This window comes from Lycorma delicatula, chromosome 10, assembly GCF_047948215.1.
Source record: "Lycorma delicatula isolate Av1 chromosome 10, ASM4794821v1, whole genome shotgun sequence".
Taxonomy (NCBI): domain Eukaryota; kingdom Metazoa; phylum Arthropoda; class Insecta; order Hemiptera; family Fulgoridae; genus Lycorma; species Lycorma delicatula.
Window position 1 is genome coordinate 53,913,863 of NC_134464.1, and position 22,845 is coordinate 53,936,707.

Below are 22,845 nucleotides of genomic sequence, written 5' to 3' on the forward strand. Positions count from 1 at the left end.
CAAAGATTGTGCACACCAATACATGGCATCTTACCCAATGATAATCTTCAATAAAAAATATATTAATTTAATAGTCATTTACAAGTTGCATATCCCTACTTAATCGAAGTACTTAAATAATAATATACTAATTTAATATTATTTAAAAAAGTTAACTATCCTTCCAATTCTTTGAATAGCATTTTATTAGGCTTCAAAATATCAGCAACAAAAGTTAAACTCAATCGTGCAAAAACAAATAATCTTCATCCCTTGCAACCAAGTGCAGTACACAACTGTACTTGTTTTCATAGCTTATTAAAAATCAGTTGATTGCCTAAGAAAGCATCCACCTCTATCTGTAAATTATTTGTAGATTATGACTTATGCTATTATAGACAATACATGCTCTTACCTGTGTTTACCCTAACTGAAATCATATTAAACATTTTATGCATTATTTGAAAGCCTACAAAAATATTTGTTTTGACAATTAATACAAAAAGTAAACATTAGCTTGCTAGTAGGTTTGATATTCACTGCTTTTTCTCTAAAAAATAATAGAAAATCAGCATCACCTTCCTTAATAATTCAAATTCAGAAAAACATTCAATCGTGCCAGATTAAAAAATCAAGTGTTTCTTGGTTTAAAACCAAAAAGAAAATTAATTTTACCATTATTTTACATTTTCCTAACCTTCTACAAGGCAGAATATAAAGATAAAACAGCCATACTTGAATGCATTTGCCTGTTCCTATACTTTTGTTGTCTAATGTTAAACTAATTAACAGGCTGTTTTTTTATTTTTTAGAATTACAATAGCTGTTGAATATTTTTTTTTTTATTAAAGTAAAAGTAAGTAATAAATAGGAATCTTGTCCAAGACAAGTATTCGAACAGAAAGTGTTACAAACCAAATTTATATGAAAAATTAAATAAACATATTAAAAACAAACCTAATTTGCGGTTCAGTTTTACTATGAGAAGTAGATCGATCCGTTTCTTCAGTAACATTATTTGTCTGCTCACGATTACGTCTATTAAGTTTTGCTTGACGTTTTCTTTCCAATGATAATCGTACATCACTTTTCAATCTGATATACTTCTCTTTTAGAATTTGATATTTATCTTCAAGTAATCGTTTTTCACACCGTACCTTTTCAAAATCTCTGTAAAAAAATGTGAACGACCATTAATTATGTCTATTATGTAAAAAAACTATTAAATAATTTATTATAAACGAAATTACTACAAGTATGATATTATATGTCATATGAAATGTGACATTTTTATGTTCTTGGGCTGGTGATATTTCACATATTATATTCAGCTTAATGAAGAAAGTAACAGGAAACCACAATATTCCTTATCTTTACATTCAAGTTATAACATATAATGGATATTATAATGTACAATACAGTCTGTCATTCTTGGGAGTAAGTGCTTGTGAACTTGTTTCGTGATCCACTCTTATTATGGTTATGGGATTCAACATATATAGATAGTTCTACAACTAAATTAAAAGAAAAAACTTAAGTCTGCAGTGCTCACATTACAATTTCAAATTTCAGGGCAACGATCTATGGATACGGCTGCCTCCTCAAACATTCTTGGGTAGCAAATATGATACTGTTTAAAAGTTCACTTTCATTATTGGCTCTTTGAGTACACACTAATACCTCCGTAAGTCTCCATACGAAGAAACCTAAAGGATTCAAATCAGGGATCTGGTAGCCACACTTGTGATGCTCCTCAACAAATTAATTTATTGAGAATTGTATCATTGAGAGGTTGAATTAAATGGTGAACAGAATGAGTTTGCCGTCAGTCTTGCCGGAAATACATATGTGTTCCGTTATCAACAAGACACCCTCTAAAAGCTGAAGAAGTTTATTTTGAAGAAAATTTAGATTGACAAACCCCAGGAGTAGATGACTAAAAACAAGAGGTCAGATCAGAACATTTCCACCAATGCACCAAATATTTTTATTGAAAAATGACATTGTAAAATGAATTCATTAGTTGCATGAGAAATGCTACTGGGAAATCATATTTCCCAATATGATTCAAACATACATAAACAGTTAAAATTATTATATATAAATTTTGCTTCATCAGTGCAATATTTGTACGGCTAATGCATGACTTTCAATAACCACTAGCAGTAATAGATTTTTTTATTGTAATCACATTCTTCCAAATACTAAACATGTTAAAGATAGATGAATTTTTTTTTTTATTTATGAAGAATTTATTAATTTTTCCAAATACTAATAACCGTAATTTACAAATTTTCAGATAATCATGTGTGCTTCTTAAAGGAATTTCTTGCACCATAGGCAATATCTATTTACAACTACTACTTCCTGCTCCAAACTCATACAAATGACTTTCTTATGATTACAACTTTCAATGACTACATACCTAATTCAGTTACAAAATTGTCAATGATATTTCTCTACAGGTTTTCTAGTTTTACCACTGCAGTACTTGTAAATAAAATGTACATCTGTGTATTCATTTTTGTGAATTTATGCAGCATTTTTCAGGGCTACTGTTCCAAATAATAAAAATAATTTTAAAAATATGAAAAAATACAGTATAGGCACAACTAGTATATAACAATCAATAATAACAGTTTGTATTCACTCATATTTAATTTATACTGACTTTTAACCTAACTGACATGAATTCAATGCAATGCTATTACAGCAACATATAAAAAGTTAACCTAATCATGTTTTGAAATGTATCATAAACCACTACTAATATTATCTAGACTAGTGCTGCTAGGGGCTAAAAATCCAATAAGTGAGTAATAGAAGATTAACTACAGTACAGTAGCAAGACATTTTTAACTCATTTGTAATGCAACATTTTAGAATATTTTTAGTTGTTTGGTTTTTAATAACAACTGACTTTTAAATTTTATTTTTTGGCGAAAAATGCTTTCACATTATCATTGCCCAGGTCAAAAAGTAACAAAAGCCCCTTCTCGGGTATTAAAATATTAATCAAAGAATATTAAAACTAAGATGAAAACTGAGATAGTAATATGATTGAAACTAAAGTAATAAAAGAAATGTAACCATTAAGATGAAATATTTAACATGAACAACAAAAAATTTGTGGTTGATTATGATTAAATCTTACTGAGCATATTGCTTCTTCTTAGAAGTAACAATACCTGATCTAGTACATTCTTGTAATTTCCTAGGATATACTGTATGTCCCTCGGCAATTTAAATTTGTGATGTAAGGACACATAACATATGCAATTCACAAGGATGCAGTGCACAGTAAAGTGGGGCAGCTCCATCCGATGCACAGTGGTACACTCTCCACTGACATTAGGTACCCGTGAATTGCTCTGGTATGTCCTAATTGCAATTGGCACAGGACCACTTCTTCTCAGCGAATTTTTTGCATGAAGAATTACATGGTAACATCATATCTTTGATGTGTCAAAGTCTATTATTCGCTGTAGCAGTCCAGTAAACTTGCCATCTTCTTTGAAGTGTAAGTTTAATGGAATAAATAAAATTGTTAATTGTAACTTGAGTAGTGAAAGATGGTTGGCGACATGCACCTTTAGCTGCATGTTTGTTACCCAGGATTGCAACATGGCTAGAGATCCAGCTGAAATTCACCGGTGTGTTGTGACGATTTAATTCAGTGACTGTATTATGTATTTCAGTGACAATAGGATGTCTGGAATAAAATATCCTCTAAAGCTTGGGAAGCACGATATGAATCACTACAGATAAGGTTGTGACAATGTTTTAATTTAATGATATTCAAGGCCGTTTTGATGGGGTACAGTTCAGCACTGTAGAAACTTGTAACACCAGGTAGACCAAACCCTTACGTTCTGTCACCTACAATAAAAGCACATTCAACAGTATCGTTCTGCTTCTACCAATCTGTGCATACTACTGCATCTAGGTTTGTCTCCGATAGAAAATGATAAATGTTTGTTGAAAGACAAGAGTTGTTGATTTTTAATTATATACAGAGGGATCATAATTAAAATTCATGGAGTTGAGTCTCAACAAAGGATATGTACAAAGTCAGGTTGGGAGAATAGGTGAGTCAAAATGTAAAAGGTACATAAAATGATGGGTATGGACACCCACTGGTGCTGTATTACATGGATGGTTCTCACAGTATTGGAAATGAGGGTTTGTAAGGACTGCTTTAAGAACTGGGTAATTTAGTTGTCCTTTAAGAGTGGAAGAGTAAGATGCTAGCAGCTGGTCCCATCAATGCCAAAGTGATGGCTCACTACAATTAACAAGTTTGCTTGTGACAGGGCTTGATCTAATTACACCAGTGGCAAGATGAAGAAAAGAGTGGTATAAGCATCCAGTATCTTAAGCACGGTATGAATGACGTGCTTTAGAGTAATGATACAACCATAATCTAAATGGGATCGGACTAAAGAATAATAAAAACGTAACATACATGATTGGTCAGCTCCCCACTTGGTGTTGCTAAGGACTTGTAGCAAATCTAGAATTTTCAAACATCTTGCCTTTAACTGTCTAATGTGTTTGGCCCATATAAGATGATTGTCAAAAAGTAAATCTAGAAATACAACCTCAGGAGAGATAGCAATTGGTTCTCCATTGAGAAGGACTTGTGGAATGAAAGGGTAATACGAGGTGTGTGAGAAAAGTAATGAGATTGGTAACACTGCGAGCGATCTGGCAATGCTGTGTCTACCGGTCTGTGTTAGACCGGTTTGTTCATCCCTTCCACATGCTCAGTACGAGTTTCAACTCTGTTCAGCCAACACATTATTTTTGACAGCGCCATCAGTGAAGTTGTGTTTTTGTTGTGTGCTATGAAGATGGAGCATTGGAATTTAGAGCAATGTTATTCAATCAAGTTTTGTGTTACAACTTGGGGAATCCACAAGTGTGACCTTTGAAAGTTGAAACTAGCCCATGGGGAAGATTACTTATCAAGAGTTTTCTGCTGGCAAAAATCATTTTTGGAAGGTCAAGAACATGTTGAAGATCAGCCTTGCAGACCTTCAACTTCAAAATCTGACGAAAACGTTGAGCATGCAAGGGTTCTTGTGAGATCAGGCCGTCGTTTAACAATAAGAACGATGAGTGAACAGTTAAATTTAAACACTTTCACTGTCCATCAAATTTTGACAGATGATTTGGGCATGCGAAAGGTTTGTGTGAAATTGGTGCCGAAAAACCTCACAACAGAATAGAAGGACAATCGAAGACGTGTGCGTTGATCTTCTTGAGAGGATTGACAATGACCAAGAATTCTTCAATTGTGTGATCACAGGCGATGAATCCTGGATATTTGAGTACGATCCTGAAACAAAGTGGCAAATTGAAGAGTGGCACACTCCGTCAACTCCTCGACTGAAAAAATGTCGAATGAGCACATCAAATATCAAAACCATGCTGATTTGCTTTTTTGACAGTATGGGTATCGTGCATAAAGAATTTGTTCCTCCAGGACAAACTGTCAACCAAGTGTTTTACAAAGGTGTCCTTGAAAGGCTCAGGAAAAGAGTGATTCGCGTGAGACCAGACATTGCGGACAAGTGGATGCTTCATGACAATGTCCCGTGTCACACGGCCATTTCTGTCAGGCAATTTTTGACCTCAAAACGCATTCCTATGGTTCCTCAACCCCCCTATTCACTTGATTTGAGTCCTTGTGACTTTTTCCTTTTCCCGAAATTGAAACATGTCTTAAAAGGACGTCATTTTGGAACTCTGGAGAACATTCAAAAGACTGTGACCGACCAGTTATAGCCCTACCAGTTAAAAGCCTTCCAGCACTGCTACCAGGAGTGGGAACGACTCCACTGGTGTACACCTGCTCAAGGCATTACTTTGAAGGGGATATTGTTGTTTGAAAAAAATAAAAACTTTGGTAAGTAAAAAGTCAGTCTCATTATTTTTCTCACACACCTCATAGATGAGAAAAGACTACACATTTTGTTTTGTCAAGTAGAATGTGAAGCTGGTGACTTTGGACCAAGTTTCAAGGCAAGATATAGTATTCTGTAGTAGTCTCTCAGCTGTGACTGTTGAACGAGTTGTGATATATGTAGCAAAACATCAACAAATAGAGAACATAAAACAGGTGGTTGCACATATTTAGTAATATGTTGATGGCTATAGTAAACAAGGTGGCATTTAATATACTGCCTTGAGGCTCTCTATTCTCCAAGGTGAGCTACTTGACGCAGAATCTATAACAAACACAGAATGGTCGTTTAGGAAACCCCTAATAAAGCCAAGCATATTGCCCCTGACTCCGCATTTTTAAGGGTATTTAGAATACCTCATCGCCAGACTGTATCGTATATCCTCCTGATGTTAAAAAAAATAGCGAAGAGTTGCTGGCAAAAAGAAAAGCACTTTGGATAGCTGTTTCCAATGGTACCAGACGATCAATGGAAGATCATCCTTGGTGAAACCACACTGTTCCTGAGATATCAGAGTGTTCTTCTCTAAATACCAGGTAAGCCTTCGGTTCACCATTTTCTCCATCACTTTGCACAACAAAACGCTTGTCAAGGAGATAGGTCAGTAGTCTGAGGACTGTGCTTTGTTTTTACCAGGTTAAGAAATGATTTGACAAAATTTCTTCTGACCTGATGGCTGGAAAGACTTGCACAAAGAACAAACCATATATATATATATATATACGCAGTAGGTGATGAAGTGCCACATTGGGAAGGTTTGAAAGCATACTGAGATAAATGTTATTAGGTCTGGGGGAGGTGTCACGTAAGTTTTTTAATGCATGCAACAACTTGCTGAATGTAAAGGAGCATTTTATTCGCCAGTTGAATTTTTAATGGTAATATTCTTATTCTTATCTTATATCTCTGAAAGTCATTAATATATGATGAAGTTGGGGACACTGAATGAAAACAATCAGCGAGGTTAGTTGCAACTGCAGAAGATGACGTAAGGAGTTCTCCTTCATGAATAAGGGTGAGAACAGACTGTTTGTTGTAGAGCTACAAACTGCACAAAGTTTTCTTCAGACAGCAGACATGGGAGTAGTGGGTGAGATGGTGTTCCTCCATGACTGTCTCCTAGCTTCTATGAATACGCAATGACATTCAGCTGTAATTCTATAATATAAATTTAGTGTCCATTTGTAGGTCTACAGTTAAATTTACGCATTGACTGCCATTGTAAATTTTATTCAGTTTTTATGGACTTTACTTCAATTTTTTCAGAATTAAATTCTCTATAAATTTTGTTCAAGTTTTATTTGGTTACTTGTTAATTTTATAAACTAAATCTAAAAATGCATGCTTCCAACTCCAATTATTTGAATTTTACAACAATCTTCTTAAGAAACTACTAGAGATATAGTTTTGCAAATGATTTTTTTTTTTTAATTTTTCATGTAAGATAGTTTATAACACCATAAATTTTGATCAATAACTTGGTTCTAGTGTTTTAATATAATTTGAACTGATAAAAATATTTCATATTTTCAATTTATTATGTTTATCAATGTAAGCTTAGTTTGGTCATAAGTATGTAAGTGCATTTTGATGTCAGTAGGTAGGATTCACAGTATTTTTTCAGTGGCTAGATGGTCAGTACATATGTGCATCTACCTTGCTTTTGTTATTTAAAAATTTTCCAAACATTTTTATACAATAAATAATCCTTAAATCAATCAATAAATAACAGAAAATCAAAAATAATCCTCATCAGTAAGATAAATATAAAACATTTTTTCACCAGGAAGGTAAATATTTATTAGAACATAACATTAGTTATATTCAAGACATTGCTAGACTGAAGTGAATATGATTAAATTGCTCAAATTCTACAAATTTGTTCAAGTTTTTATCATTTACATGCTGTATTTAAGATCTTTAGATTTGCATTCCCATCTGTGTCTGTAAGATCTGATGTGATTAGTTAATGGTATAAGTGATTCAGTCTGTTCTTTATGTGTGGAATGAACTATCTACTTTCTGTCCAATATAAAAATCATGGCAGCCATAAAAGGAGATTTCAAATTACACATAATGACTACAACAACTTTGGTGATCTGTCAAGGGAAAGGCAAATCACTAACAGAGCAGCAACTTTATTGGTTACTAGATGGAACTAGATGTTATCAGAGACCGTATCTTGTACAGCAGCTCTCATGATTTCCATACCTACCCAGGAAAGAAGATATCAAGGAAAGGAAACGATGAAGCAGGAGGATGATCAGAATAGTTTGCTGTCTTATTCAGGATCTGAAAAATGTTAACATGCAAAAACCTTTTTTGAAATGTATTTTTAAATAAAATATTACACAAATTACAATACAATTACCGTGTCAGCTGAGTAATATCAATAGAATCCTTTTCTAATGTTCTGTTAATTTGGGCAGTGAGAGAATCAATTTTTTCAGCATGCTTTTTCTTTAACATTTCCTCCTGTTATAAAAAAAATTTAGTATCACTTAATTTGCATTTATAGACGTAAATAATATACTTATTACATATCATAGATCTGTATTCATCAGTATGTTACAACACAGAAAACTGATACTAAAGTACAACATCCTCAGTATAAGGTATATAGTTTACTTAATATCAGATTTATTTTATAAACTTATGTCTAAAGCTTTTCTCAGAACTCACTACATTCAGCAGTGAACGAATCTTGAAGATCAGCTAAGCAGTTCCTGAGTTTTAAGCAAACATCAATAAAAATTGAGAAGCAAACATACATTCTGATTATGTATAAACATACACCTCAGGACCCTACAATATACAATTAACACCAATCTCTTATAAAACATTTTTTCTCTTTGTCAGTTGTTTTGTGCATCTCAGAGCTTTATATTCTTGTCATATCATGTATTACTGCAATGTTCAAACATAAAAATATTTTTAGACCATTGCAATTAGTTACTCTAAAAGGAAACTGCATAATTTGTTTTATCTTCAGAAATAAAGATATAGAAATTTGATTCTCCCTTTGTAACCATAATCAGTCAAATGGAAAAATGTACAAGGTATGATCAAAAGTATTCAATCTTATATTTTATTACAAAAACCACTTGTAGCATGGGGGGGGGGGACCGTCATGGAATGTGGCCTTGATTTGTTATGGTAGCATTGTGGTAGCATTGTTATGGTAGCATCTTGTTAACACTGTTTTGCTGGCATTGCAACCAGTCGCTGGTTAGGAGCTGTGAAAGAAAAATGTTAGTGTGCTGTGTTTTCATTGCCATTCAAAATGACTGAACTTGTTGAGCAGAGAATCAGCATTAAATCTTGTCAGAAACTTAGTGAAATGGAAGTAGAGATAATAGGAAAGATTCAAACACCTTTTGGTGATCAGGTTATGGGTGTTACATAAATTAAAGAGTAACATAACTGGTTCTAAAATGACCTGTTTTAACTGATGAACTGCTGTGGAAGACCTTCCACCACTTCATTTATATTCATACATATCATCCTCATTCATCCTCTGAAGTAATATACCTAACGGTGGCTCCAGAGGCTAAACAGAAAAATAAAGAAAGACCTTCCACCAGCAAAAATCCTGAAAAAATTTAACAAGTTTGATAGATGGTGATGCATGATCTTTAATTAACAATTAGAAAGTTTAAAGATGAAGTAAAAATTTAATTTGGCTCGGTGAAACTGATTTTAAGATCTTAGGATGTGAAGTGTAGCAAGAAAATTTGTCCCAAAACTTCTCATACATCACAAAAGAAAACTGACTGCAAGTTGCACAAGACATCAGGAATGTCCTAACAGTGATCCTGATTTTATGAAAAAAGTAAGAGCCAGAAATGAAACATAGGTCTTTGGCTATGACTCAAAGACATAGTCATCCCAATTTGTCATGAAAACTCCAATTTGTCTGTGACAAAAGAAAGCCAGGCAATCAGGAAGCAATATGAAAGTCATAATAATCAGTCTTTTTTGATCATCAAGGCATGGTTCATCACGGGTAAGCTCAAGGACAAACTGTCAATAAAGAGTGCTATATAACTGTTCATCAGCTGTTTTTTCTTTTTTTTTGGGAAGGCGAAAAACACTTTCGCATTATCATCACTCAGAACAAACATAATACAATTACAAAAAAAAAACATATTACAATAATGATTAAATAGTCAAATATAGATACACAACCTTAATAGACAAGATATTTGATAGCAACCTTACATTTTTTCCTAGAATACCTTGGATGTTAGTTCTAATTTAAATTTATGACACAATGCTACACAACACATACAGTCCACAAGGATGTGGGTGTTTCATTAGTTGGCAGTCACAGCAAACACAAACAGGTGCATCGGTCTGATTCATTAGGTGTTTATGAGTAAGATTTGTGTGCCCTATTTGCAAGCTCCTATCGATAGTTATTCTTGGATGAAGAGTTCCATGGAAGCACAGTAGCCTTGATGTGTTGAAGTTTATTATTTACAGTAAGCCGAATCATCTTGCCAACTTCCTTGAAGAGTATGTTAAACAGAATTAATAAAATTAGTTGTAGTAGCATAAGTGATCAAAGACGGTGACTATATGTGTCTTTAGCAGTAGAATCTGAATGTTTATGACCTGGGATTCCCAAATGGGAACCGTCAACACATGAGTGAGTTGACGGTTCAGCTCAACAATTACATTATGAATTTCGGCAATGATAGGATGCCTAGAATACAAATCATTTAAAACTTGGAGTATACTACACAAATTGCTAAAAATGATATATTTTGGTTTAATGATATTCAAAACCTTATTGATGGTGTACAGTTCAGCATTGTAGACACTTGTAATACCAGGCACACTGAACATATAGGTTCTGTCATTTACAACAAAAGTGCAACCAATAGTATCATTCTGTTTTGAACCATCTGTGTGTACAAATGTCTTGCATTTGTCTTTGATAGAAACTAGTAAAAGATTTGCTGAAAACCATAGGAGTTGATTTTTTATTACATATAGTGAGGTCGTAATTAAAATTTATAGGATCAAGACTCCATGGAGGATATGAACGGGATAGGTTGGGAAAACAGAAGGTGTTAAAATTTAAAAGGTATAGTAAACACTGGGTATGAACACCTACTGGTGCTGTATAACATGGATGGTTTTCATACCATTGTGAATCAGTATTTGTGAGGACTGTTTTAGAAACTGGTTGATTTGGTTGTCCTTTAATAGGGGTTAGTAAGATGCTAGCAGCTGACCACATCTATACCAAACCGATGGCTCACCGTCATCAACAAGTATACTTGCAACAGGGCTTGATCTAAAGGCACCTGTAGCAAGACAAATAAAAGCGTGATGTACAGCATCCACTATCAGCGATAAATCAGGTGGCTGTATACATTTTGTAATACTGTTGATGGCTATATTAATACATTTCCTTCATGCATTCCATTCTCCGAGGTAAGCTTTGGAAAATTTATGATGACAACACTCCAGTCTGTGCATCACAACTTAACCAGAGATTCTTGGGAAAACACAGGATAAAACAACTTCAACAGGTTCTTTACTCACCAGATATGGTCACTAAAAATGACTTTGAAAAATAAACAGGTTAAGAACTTTTTTTTTTTATGAGCCAAGGTTGGATACTTTTTGATTACATCTTGTAAGACTACAATTTTACAACTAACTTGATAATTCTATTACAATAAAAATTATTATTAAAAAGAAAACTTAAAAAGATTTCTTGTGTACCGCACATAATTTGTAAAATAAAAATTAAAAACATACCCATATTTTACATATGTTATATTTACTCATATAATTAGCATAATCTCCTTCTGTTTACCTCTTGCTTACATTCTTCACGTAAAACTTCCATACGAGCTCTGTGTTCATCAGTAGTATTGAGCAATTCTTCCTGCTGTTTTCTCCACTCAGCTTCTTTTTTTTCAATAAATTCTTTTCTAGCATTTTCCATTTCCTTTTCTTCTTCTTCTTCTATTTTTTTCCTGCTCTTTTCCTTCAACTGATTCAGCTGATCTTCTAGTTCATTTTCAACCACCTCCATTTCCTATAGTAGCATAAAAAACAAGAATTTAGGAAAATGAACTATTTATAAACAAAAAAAAGAAACAATATCCAACCTACATAGGTTTGAAACACAGTCTCTAAATTATATCCTCTGATTTCCACATTTCCTTTCTGTAATAAGTCAAAATTTTGAGATAAATTCCAGACAAATACATAGATTTAAAAGTGAAAAAGAAATTCCCTTTTGTAATTGTCAGACTAATTCACTACACAACTTTAAGGTAATACTTTCTTTCAAGAAATATTTATGAAATACAACCCTAATAGTAAAGTAAGTTTTTTTTAAATGGAGACAACATTAAAAATATTTAGAATAAAGTAGGAAATTAATACATTAGAAACACAAATTTTTAATAAAAAATTAGAATTAAAAATTAAAATTAAAACACAAATTTTTAATACTCTACGTTAAAAGATGTAAGATCTTATTATTATAATCATACTAGTTGATGCAGAACTTCTGGGATATGTCTTATCAACAAAGGATGCATTTTCTTTAACACTAGAAAGTTCTGTATTGACAGACCTATTTATTGAATTTTGCAGCTGTCTTTAATTAGCTTTGGTTATTTAGAATATAATAAGTAGAAACTGTTATACATTATTTTAAAGAATGAATCATGATTTAATGATAAGCATGAAAAATTAAGTATCATGGCTCTGAGAACTGAGAAGTAAAAGTACAAGGTAAATTTTTTTCAAGAAACAAAACTTTTTTTAGAATTAAGGCGAGTTATGAAAAGAAATAGAAACAAAGTGTGTTATAGATTTTACAGAGCATGTTTGTCATTACTTTAACTAAAATTTCAGACTATACAAATAAATGTAAAATAATTAAAAATGTAATATGTGGAAAGTTTTGTGGTGGCATGGTGGTAGAACTAATACTCTTGTATTAAAATCTAACTTTGTTTTATTTTTCAGAGATTATTCAATGTCAAGTGCAAGTTATGATATTTCATTTATTACTATTACCATTAACTTACTTGCTTAACTTACTCTTTTCATTTTTTCAGCAAATTCCTCTTCTTTAAGTTGGTACTCTTTTCTAATATTTTCTAATTTCTCATCATTTTCTCTTTTCAACCGTTCTATTTCTTTTTCTTCTCTTTGTTTCATCTCTTCAACAAATTTGGCTAATCTAAAAAAATAAAAAAATTATACAGAGGTGAATGAACAAATACATTAAATTCAATTTATTTGATCTTTGATTTACAGCGTGATAATTTGAAATTTGAACTCCTTAGTATTTAAATAATAGGAAATTTCTAAAAGTTATAAGAATTTATTACATAAGTTCATTTAATATTGCAGTAATAATTACATAAATTTTAATAATAAAGACCAAAGACTATCAAAGGTTTTAAAAGTGCCACTTGATCAGGTTCTTCTCTATTAGTGTTTGGCAGCTCATTCATTAATAATGAGTGTATTTTATACTAACATCAAACTGGACAAAATATTAAATTCTAGAAAACAATAAAACATGTAGAATGCATAAAAGAACATCATTCGTATCTTTTCAGTTTAATTTCTAAACTTTAAATACAATCCATTATAAAATTGACCCAAAAGCAGAATGGCAGGCTTTTTGGTCTTTCTGTAAATTATTCTTGATACAGTGGGATAGTGGATAGTAGTCTTTACTCTTTTCAACTTTTCTTATTAAATTGATGCAGCATCTGTGAAAGTATGTAATATTCCACAGTGATTTGGTTATTTATTGCTTTTAATCTTTTTAACAAGTTTGAATTATGCCTAAACTGCATTTATTATTATTGTTACACCCACACACAAAACTTTGTTTAAAAATAAAAAAGGAAATACTGGCCTCTGTGGTGTTAAGTGGTGGCGTCTTGGCTTAAAAAAAAAAAGATTAACATATGAACATCTTTCATTCAGAAGGATTCATGTTTCAATACTGTTTAGGCATTTTTCTATAAATTTCCATTTCTCCAATACTGTTGATTAGCATCAAGAAGAGCATTAGTTACAAAAAAGTTAACTAAATCCAACACACCTAACCCCAGAAAACCAAGAAAAACAAGTGTAAAATGATAAAAATAAATAAAATCAAATTCTCATATCAAAACTACAACTAGAAAGATACAAAATTATCAGTCAGCCATTTTATGACGTCATTTGTGATGGGAAGAAATAACATATTCTAGATGCTATCTAAAACAATGAATAAAGATAAACAGCTTGGGAACTGTAGTATATGGTTAAAGCTTGTAAAGTAATAATTACTATTATTATACAATTTATCACATTATTATCTGATCAAGAATGAAAAAAAATTGAATAATCAACAAATATTTAACTTACATATGTACACTCATCTGGATTCTATTATTAGTTTCTTCTTGTATTTTATCTCTCTCTATTTTTGACAATTCTTCCTGTTTATCTAGAAATTTCTTCTGCTCTTCATTAAGTTGTTTAATTTTTTCATCATTTTCTTCTTTTATTTTACGCCTTAATTCTTGCAATGACAACTCAGTTTCTTCTCTACAAAATAAAAGTGGGAATTTAATAATATATTTTTGGTAAAACTTCAGTTGATCAGTACAGTACACAAAAGTAGAATTTGTAATATTCAGGTAGCAAAATATAATTTTAAAAATTTACTTATTTTTGCACCTTACTTACTTTCTGCAAAACAAATTGTTTAACCATAATTATATTTATGCCTACTACCATACCTTACCTAAATACCATACCTAAATTATATTTATGCCTACCTAACACTAAATCTAACTATGAGAGAATGATGTTTGGAAAAAAAATTGCTCAATGTCAGTGAGCTTGGGATTGATAGGTCCAAGGCTCCTTGACTGGATGCAAAGGAGGTCGAGGTTTATGACAGACCACAGTGCAGGGATAAGTAAATAAGAGTATTTTTTTAACAAATACAATAAAAAATATTAATTTTTGGAAAAGTAAAAAAAAAAACATAAAGATATCTATCTATCGTAAACATGTCAGTTGTTTCCATTACCTCTACTACTATTGGGCACCATGAACAATTTAATATTATGTTATTTTTTTGTTTCAATCCTTATGCAGATAAAATGTAGTTATTTACCTGCTTACAGCATATTTTATTTTCCCTGTTTTGTTCTAAGTTTCACTTTTGTGAACTGTATAAATCATAACAATAAAGTGTTTTTTTTATTTTATAAACAAGAATTAAATAAATGAAGAGACATAACTTTTTCTTTAAAAATTTACTGCTAAAAACCAGATGTGCATCTTAATGTGGGGGAACAAGATATGTGACCAAAAATGAATATTTCAAATAGAAAAATATGTACGCATAATCATACAAGCTTTTATTAAGATGCTTCAAAACATCTGTTAATAAAGCCCTGTTAATATTAATATACCCATAAATCTTGTAGGCAAAAGTCCCAGTCTATTTTTTTGGTAGAGACCAATGATAAGAAATGACTAACCTTCAATTTTTTTTTTAATTTAAATAAACCTTGAGTAATTACACACATACAAATGCATTTACACGTACATAAAAGATCAAACTAATATATAAAAGAATAACACTGCTCATATAAAGCAGTGTTATAAAGCTCATATAAAGCAGTGAATATATAAAAGACTCTCTTGCGAAAATTAAATATAAATCTGTCATTGAAACCAAGAAGAATGCAATTATATTTTTGTGGAAATTGTAAAGGAAAATCTAGCAGGGTGATAATGGTTAATAGAATTTTAAATCTTTGATATAATCACATTCACAAGAAATGTGGAATTTTCAAGCGCTGGAACTCTAAGGCGACATAAAGTTCCTGTTCTGAATGGAAAAGCTATCAGAATTTAAAGATATTGACATATACTTATAACTATGATACAGAAATTGTGATGTGTACCTGCCTTATTTGATTAGGAATAAATGTGATTTTCAGATTCTGAGACTGAAGACGTAGCAAAATGTAAGAGGCCTTCAATAGAACAAACTCTTACTCAAATTCTTATAAAATCTTGATTCTGGGTCTTGGCCAGAGGCAAACTGATAGGCAATTTCTGTGGGCAGCAATTGGATTCTAGACGGTATAAGAAATCCACCACTTAAGACAAACCTGAGCAAACTTGAAGTGTTCCAAATGTAATGCCTATGCCAGACAATCAGGGTCTCACTTTGCAATCACATCTGAAATGAGGATATCTGCCATTGCTGTGAACAACAGTCAACAATTGAGCAAAAATTCAAAAACGAAGACTGCAATGGTTTGCCCATGTCTGCAGAATGAGTGGAAGCCAACATACAAACTCCTATGGGATGAATGACCCACCCATTGAAGAATCCAACAAACAGCTCCAAAGAAAACATGGATCAAGCAGATCAATAATGATATAAAAAACTGCAGGCTACACCTTAATGAGGCCAGGATAACGGCCATGGAACACCATGCATGGAAGCATCTTGTTAATGAAATCAGACAACTATTGGCACTGAGACAGCATACAGGCTTAGGAGTTGTTCCAATCCAAACTCCAGCTATGGACCAGATAATAATAACAAATCCACAATTAAAAAAAATCATTATGATAGGTCTTGGCCAGTCAAGAGTTTTTTTTTTCTTTTGGTATAAGGAAGGTATTTTGATTCTTCTCTGTAGACTAACAGACTACAGAGTTTGTGTTCTTTAATGAGACACTAAAAGAAAACTGGAAGGTTTATTTTTTCCATTTTTTTGTGTTTCTACACAATGGCTGGGAAAACAATATAGGCTTTGAGAATCTATAGTTTATTTTTATTTTCTTAAATTTTTATCTTCTTAAAAATACTTTGCAAGGGAAATATTTTTGAATTGAGAGGTGATAGCAGTGGAAGAAAACTTTGTTAAGGGAACACCAGAAAATTTTTTAGGATGGTTAAAGAAAACTAAACAGAAATTTCCTAGTATCTTGAACTTTAGGGTGAATTTATGGAACAGTATATAAGTTACACATGGTTCTCGATTGTGTTCAGAAGTTTTCAGCATTGCTCGTATACATTACATAATACATCGCTCGTGTACATTATTCAGTAGTAACAGGTTATAAATGAAATTTAATGCTGTGCTCTTTTTTAGAAACTAATTACATTACCTCATCTCCTTTTCTTTCTTAAGTTCTTCTTCCTGTAAAAGTTTTTTTAATGAAGTTAATCTATCAATCATTTCTTTTTCAAGTTTTTCCCTTTCTAAAGAAGCTTTATTTTCAAATTCTGCTTTTGCTGCTTCTAATTTGTCCATCTAAAAAAAAAAGAAAGCCAATGTGTTAGTCATGTATGCAAATGTATAGCAGATCTAAAGATAACATTAGATTGTGAAAAATTAGTTTATTAAGTCATTTACGTAATCAGACAGGCTTTAAGGTGTCATATGCAAGAGTACATAAGTCATAAAAATTTGAGCAATACTACAAATTAAAATAATGTTCTTCTATTTTTTTTTTATTTCAAATTTATAAAAATGGTTTTAATAATAATGGATAGATGATTGGATAATGGACTTTTGTAAGAATAGATGTATTAGCAATTTATGTGACAAAATTTTTTTTACAACATGTCACCTTAGAGGATGACAATTCAATTAACAACACTTTTGAACGTTTATTGTGCGACTGAAAATATAATAATAATATTAACAGAAGCCTGCAATGGTTGTGTTTTTTTTAGTTTTTGATAATTAATTCTTGTATATTTTAGCGCTGAATCTGAAAATAACCTTAATTTTTTTTCCATAATGTCAAGATTTTTCGTAAATCACAAGTTTCAACATTTGTAAAATGTTGAAAAATGTGATACAATAAAATAGATATAAAACATTTTTCTTATAATAAATTAATACATATATTCACTTTTTTAGCCTATACTATGCATTCTTATAGCTGAATAGCCGAGTGGTCTGAAGAGGAGATGGGGGTCACTGACCCCTTAATTTCTAATGAAGATTGCCACAAAATAAGCCTAATTTCTATTATAATGCATTTTTAAATAATTTATTCTTATATATTAAAATAATTTTTATGGAGTACATCATGCCTTTGAAAACCACTCCCTTTCTTTACCTACTTTTAATGATGAAGTATGTAAAATAATTACAATTTTATTCCAAGTGTTGAAGTTTCTTTGTACGGTTTATACTTCGCTTCACGCTTTTCCTTTATGTTCTCTATAGGGTTCATCTCGGTGTAACAGCCAGCAATAGTCTGCCATCAACATAGTAGTCCATTTTCCTTAATACCTCCTTTTCATTTCTTTCATGTCCTGATGAAATCTCTCATTCATCTTCGCTAACAGCACCCAGATTTTCAGGAAAATAGTCCACATGTGAATTTAGGAAGTGAATCTTCAAACTCATGGAGCAACCTAAATTTTTGTACTTATACAATTGATTTAAAGTTCAGGTCCTTCTTATTGCCCAAAAACTTGGTTACTACGTCTTTAAAGGCTCCTCAGGCCTCTTTTTCCATTTGTTTGAAATTACCATCTTTGAGAAGTTTTCTAATGTTAGGAACCAGTAAAGACATCCTCTTTTAGTTTGGGATTTGATAAGACTGGAAATTTGTCATAGATATATTTAAAACATTTACCTTCTTTTGGTAAGGCTTTGTCAAATTGCATCAAGCCTAACTTGATATGCAAAAATTGAAGAATTTTATTTGGATCTATGGGAGCTGTTCAGAGCACAATTTTGGTTCCAGGTTCTAAAGAATCTCTTTTTGGCCAATCTTTCCTTATCCAATGATTTTCTCTGTCTCTGCTATCCCATTCACATAAAAAACAAGGAAACTTTGTGTGTCTTCCTTACTGTCCTAGGAGCATTAATATTATTCAGATCAATATTCTTTTGAGATCGCTGCACATAATCCACTTATGATTGTCATATTTAATTTTATTGAAACAAATTCCAAATTATCATAACCCTCTTTTAAATTAACAGAATCTCCGACTGGTATTGATGGATATGAATTCCCATTATGAAGGACAACTTGGAGTCTTCTTTTGGATGAATCAATGAACAGTCTCCAATCAGTACTTTCGTATGGAATGTTAAATCGATTCAAAAGTCCACGTCCATTAGTGCAGATGACTAATTCTCCTTCTTTCAAAAAATATAGAAGAAAATCCTTTTCTCTGTACCTGAACCAGGAAAATGAGGTGCCAGTTGCTAGCAGGTTCTTCTCTTTAAGCCTTGAACTAAGCATTTCTGAATTTTATTTCATCAGATGTAGTTCTCGAACCAAATCATTTAGTTCAGACTGTGAATAAAGCTCTGGTGCACAGCTACCTTTGAGTTCGTACTCTTCGATGTTATCTTCATTTAAATAACTTGTGGAACTAATTTTTTCAGGTAAATTTTCTGGTAGAATTGACACTGGTACATCTGGACCATGAGAAACTGGGTGTAAAGTGAATGCCAAAAGGCGATTCTTTTTTTATTCTTCAAACTGTAACCATGAACACCAGTTGAACAAAAATAACAACAATCATTGGTGTGATTTCATGGCTCTCACCACATCATTGGAACTCCAAAAATGGAACCTAGACGGTGCTCCTTTGACCACCGTCTAAGTCCTTCACATGTGTAGCAAACATAATGGCGTGCCCAAGTTTTGTCTTGATCTCCATTTTTACTCTGAAATATGTGAGGTAGACTTGTTGAACAAAACTTGCTATATTTCTTAATATGCCTTTCCACCATTAAGTCACCACAAATGTAACAAAATGGATCTGCAGAATTTTTGCAGCTTCTTGAAACCAATTTGAAAATGGAAAGTTTGCTTTATGGCCGGAAAATATATTTTCCACTCAAAAATGCATTTGATCATGAAGGATGGAAAAAAAGTTCGATTTACACATGCTGATGGTTGAAACAGCACTGATAGTGGTTGCACAGTGCGGATAGCTGCCAATAAACATGTTAAGTCTTGTCAAACATCTGTTGGCCAAGTTTTCCCACAGTCTTGTCACCTTCAACCCACCCCTCCATCACCTCCCACCCATCTCTTCAGACCACTCAACTATTTAGCTATAAGAATGCATAGTATAAGCCAAAAAGATGAATATATTATATTCATTTATTATAAGAAAAAAAAAAGTTTTGTCTATTTTATAATATCACTCATCACAATTTTTCAACTTTCTACAAATTTTGAAATTTACAATTTATGAAAAATTTCAATGTGATGGAAAAAATGAAGGTTATTTTCGAATTCAGCACTAAATAACATATAAGAATCAATTATCAAATATTAAAAAACCTTCCACAACCCAAATTTTGCAGGCTTATATATATATATAAAACAGACTGGATGCAATCAAGATATTTAGTTTGTTAAATGAATTTCTGCAAGAACCAAGTTCTAAGCTACATAAGCGTTTAACACATTCAGCACGGCACAGGAAAATAAGTGTATTCACTAAGCCTGAGCCGTATGTTTATAAAAAACTTGTAGACGTCATGGCATACGCCTACCTTTTTTTCACAGTTTACCTTCGTATCATATTTATGCAGTAGTTTTTTTTATGTTGTTTGAAGAAAAATCTTTATTAAGAAAATAATAAATTTGGCAAAATGAAAAATACATATCTATATTACTAGATTTGTCTTCTGTCTATATTGTATACAGTGTGATCACTTTCCATCTGGTAATTATTTTTTAGGCCATCACCTGATTGGCATGATCAAAATAATATTTTATATTTATAGTATATTACTTGAATATTCTTTTATATAAAAGAAACAAAGATAAACTTAAAATAATCACAAGAAATATAGAATCTGTAAGGATGAAATGAACACTTAAAACAAGTTAAAAATTGTAGGGATGAAATACTCACAGTCTACTTTAATTATAGCATTGAAAAACCCTTACAAGTGACAGCACAAGATTAAACCCATGCTGGCTGCCTGAGCTTGAATAACAGCAATATAAAGTATCATAGACAGTTGATGTGTTAATGTTTCATGAATCCCTTGACAGATTCATAATGAAATGTAAACGAGTCATTTTTTTATAAAAAAAATTTCATTTTCTATCAAAACATTATGAGTGGCAGAATATTCGATTTTATATCAATGATCGAGATGGTAAATTTACTTATTGCCATCCCCATCGGTGTGAATACACTTAACATCAATTACATATATAATAAGTAAAAATTAGCCAAAATAAATTTCTGAAGGATTTAAAATGTAATTTATATTCTATTTGAATTAAATATATATTTTGATTAATAAGATATATACTGTTTCCTGTTTGACAAATAGGATTTGCCTTTCATGGATTTTAGATTTCTCTATGAAAAGATAGAAAGATCTAAGGAGAAATACAATGGTTTCAGATAGCTATTCTATATAATTTAAAATGATGTGGACATCACATGACTTCCTTGTATGCCTATTAAATTACATATACACATTTTTAAAAATGTAAAGTACATAAAATTTTATTTCAATAATTACTTCTGATATTTTTTCTTTTTTTTATTGTTATTATTGAATTATTATTTATTGTAAACATTTTTTTACAATCAGAGGTTAATAATTATCAATAAATCAATTTATTTAAATTAAAAAAAAAAAGTTAAAAAAGGGAGATGAGTTGGATTTGAACCGATGTTCCTTCCCCTTGTAAGATCCAAATATTTCATTAATTAAAATATTATTTGGCTATAACTCTGGAACCAAAGAAAGTAAGTACCACTAATGATATATCGCTGAAAAGTTCTCAGAAAGGGCTCATTACTGCAGTTAAGAAAAAGTCTAAAATCTAGATTTTTTGGACACTTTAGGTCCAGTCGACTGCAATCAAAATGAGGGTGCACAATTAGATGTTACAACAGTCCTAAATCCAAAATTTCAACATCTTATGGCTAATCATTTTTGAGTTACGCGAGATACATATGTACTTACAGACGTTATGCCAAAACTAGTCAAAATGGAATCAGGGATGGTCAAAATGGATATTTCTATTGAAATCTGAAGAATGAAATTTTTCACGATCACAATACAGTAATACCTGACTTACGCTACCGCGTCTTACGCGGATCCAGAGTTATGTGATTTTTTAATCTTCCGATTGAAACTCAATTCCCCACTCCACCAGCACTCTCAGTTCTCTTCAGTTCAGTTCAGCTTACGACATGATCGGACATGTTTTACGCAGAGTCAACGCATAGCTACAAATTATTATTTTGTGTTAGTGTGTTTGTAATTGTTAGAGTATTTCTTTTGTTAAGTATTCGTTATGTCTACGGAGACTTGATAGACTCTACTACTATGTCATCCAAACGAAGTAGAACTGATTCTTTTGCATCAAATAAGAAAAGAAAAACATTATCTTTGGAATGTAAACTTAATATTATCAAAGACTTCGATGAAAAAGTAAATATTTGTGAATTGGCAAAGAAGTTTGATCTATCGGAATCGACAGTCAGAACAATTATAAAAGGTAAAGAAAAAATTCTTGAAGCTGTGAAAAAAGCTCAATCCCTGAATTCAAACATCATGGTATTATTGTTAAGATGGAAAAAATGTTAAAATTATGGTGTGCTAATCAAGTAAGTGTGAAAAATTGTCCTGTTGATCAGAACACGGTGTGCTCTCAAACTAAGCTAATTTTTGAGAGATTAAAAGAAGTTGGGTAGGTGACTAAAGATGAAATATTTAAAGCTATTAATGGTTGGTTCAGCCAATTCAAAGGTCGATGTAATTGGCATGGCATTGCAGAAAGTGGCAAGGCGGCAAATGCTGATAAAGAGGCTGCGTCTCTCAATCCAGAGAAAGTCAAAGCTATGATAGAAGAAGGT

At 31.8% G+C, this 22,845-nt stretch overlaps 1 protein-coding gene across 3 annotated transcripts in view; it reads right to left on the bottom strand.

The window, feature by feature from the left end:
• Positions 1–22,845, bottom strand: part of LOC142331035 (uncharacterized) — a 160,701-nt gene that overhangs the window by 66,992 nt on the left and 70,864 nt on the right. For all 3 annotated transcript variants that reach the window (XM_075376638.1, XM_075376637.1, XM_075376636.1), the window contains exons 10-15: positions 17,136–17,281; positions 14,355–14,537; positions 13,026–13,167; positions 11,782–12,006; positions 8,320–8,423; positions 937–1,149 (exon numbers count right to left, since the gene is read on the bottom strand). In XM_075376638.1, the coding sequence (XP_075232753.1) occupies positions 937–1,149; positions 8,320–8,423; positions 11,782–12,006; positions 13,026–13,167; positions 14,355–14,537; positions 17,136–17,281 (1,013 nt within the window). The remainder of the gene's footprint in view (positions 1–936; positions 1,150–8,319; positions 8,424–11,781; positions 12,007–13,025; positions 13,168–14,354; positions 14,538–17,135; positions 17,282–22,845) is intronic.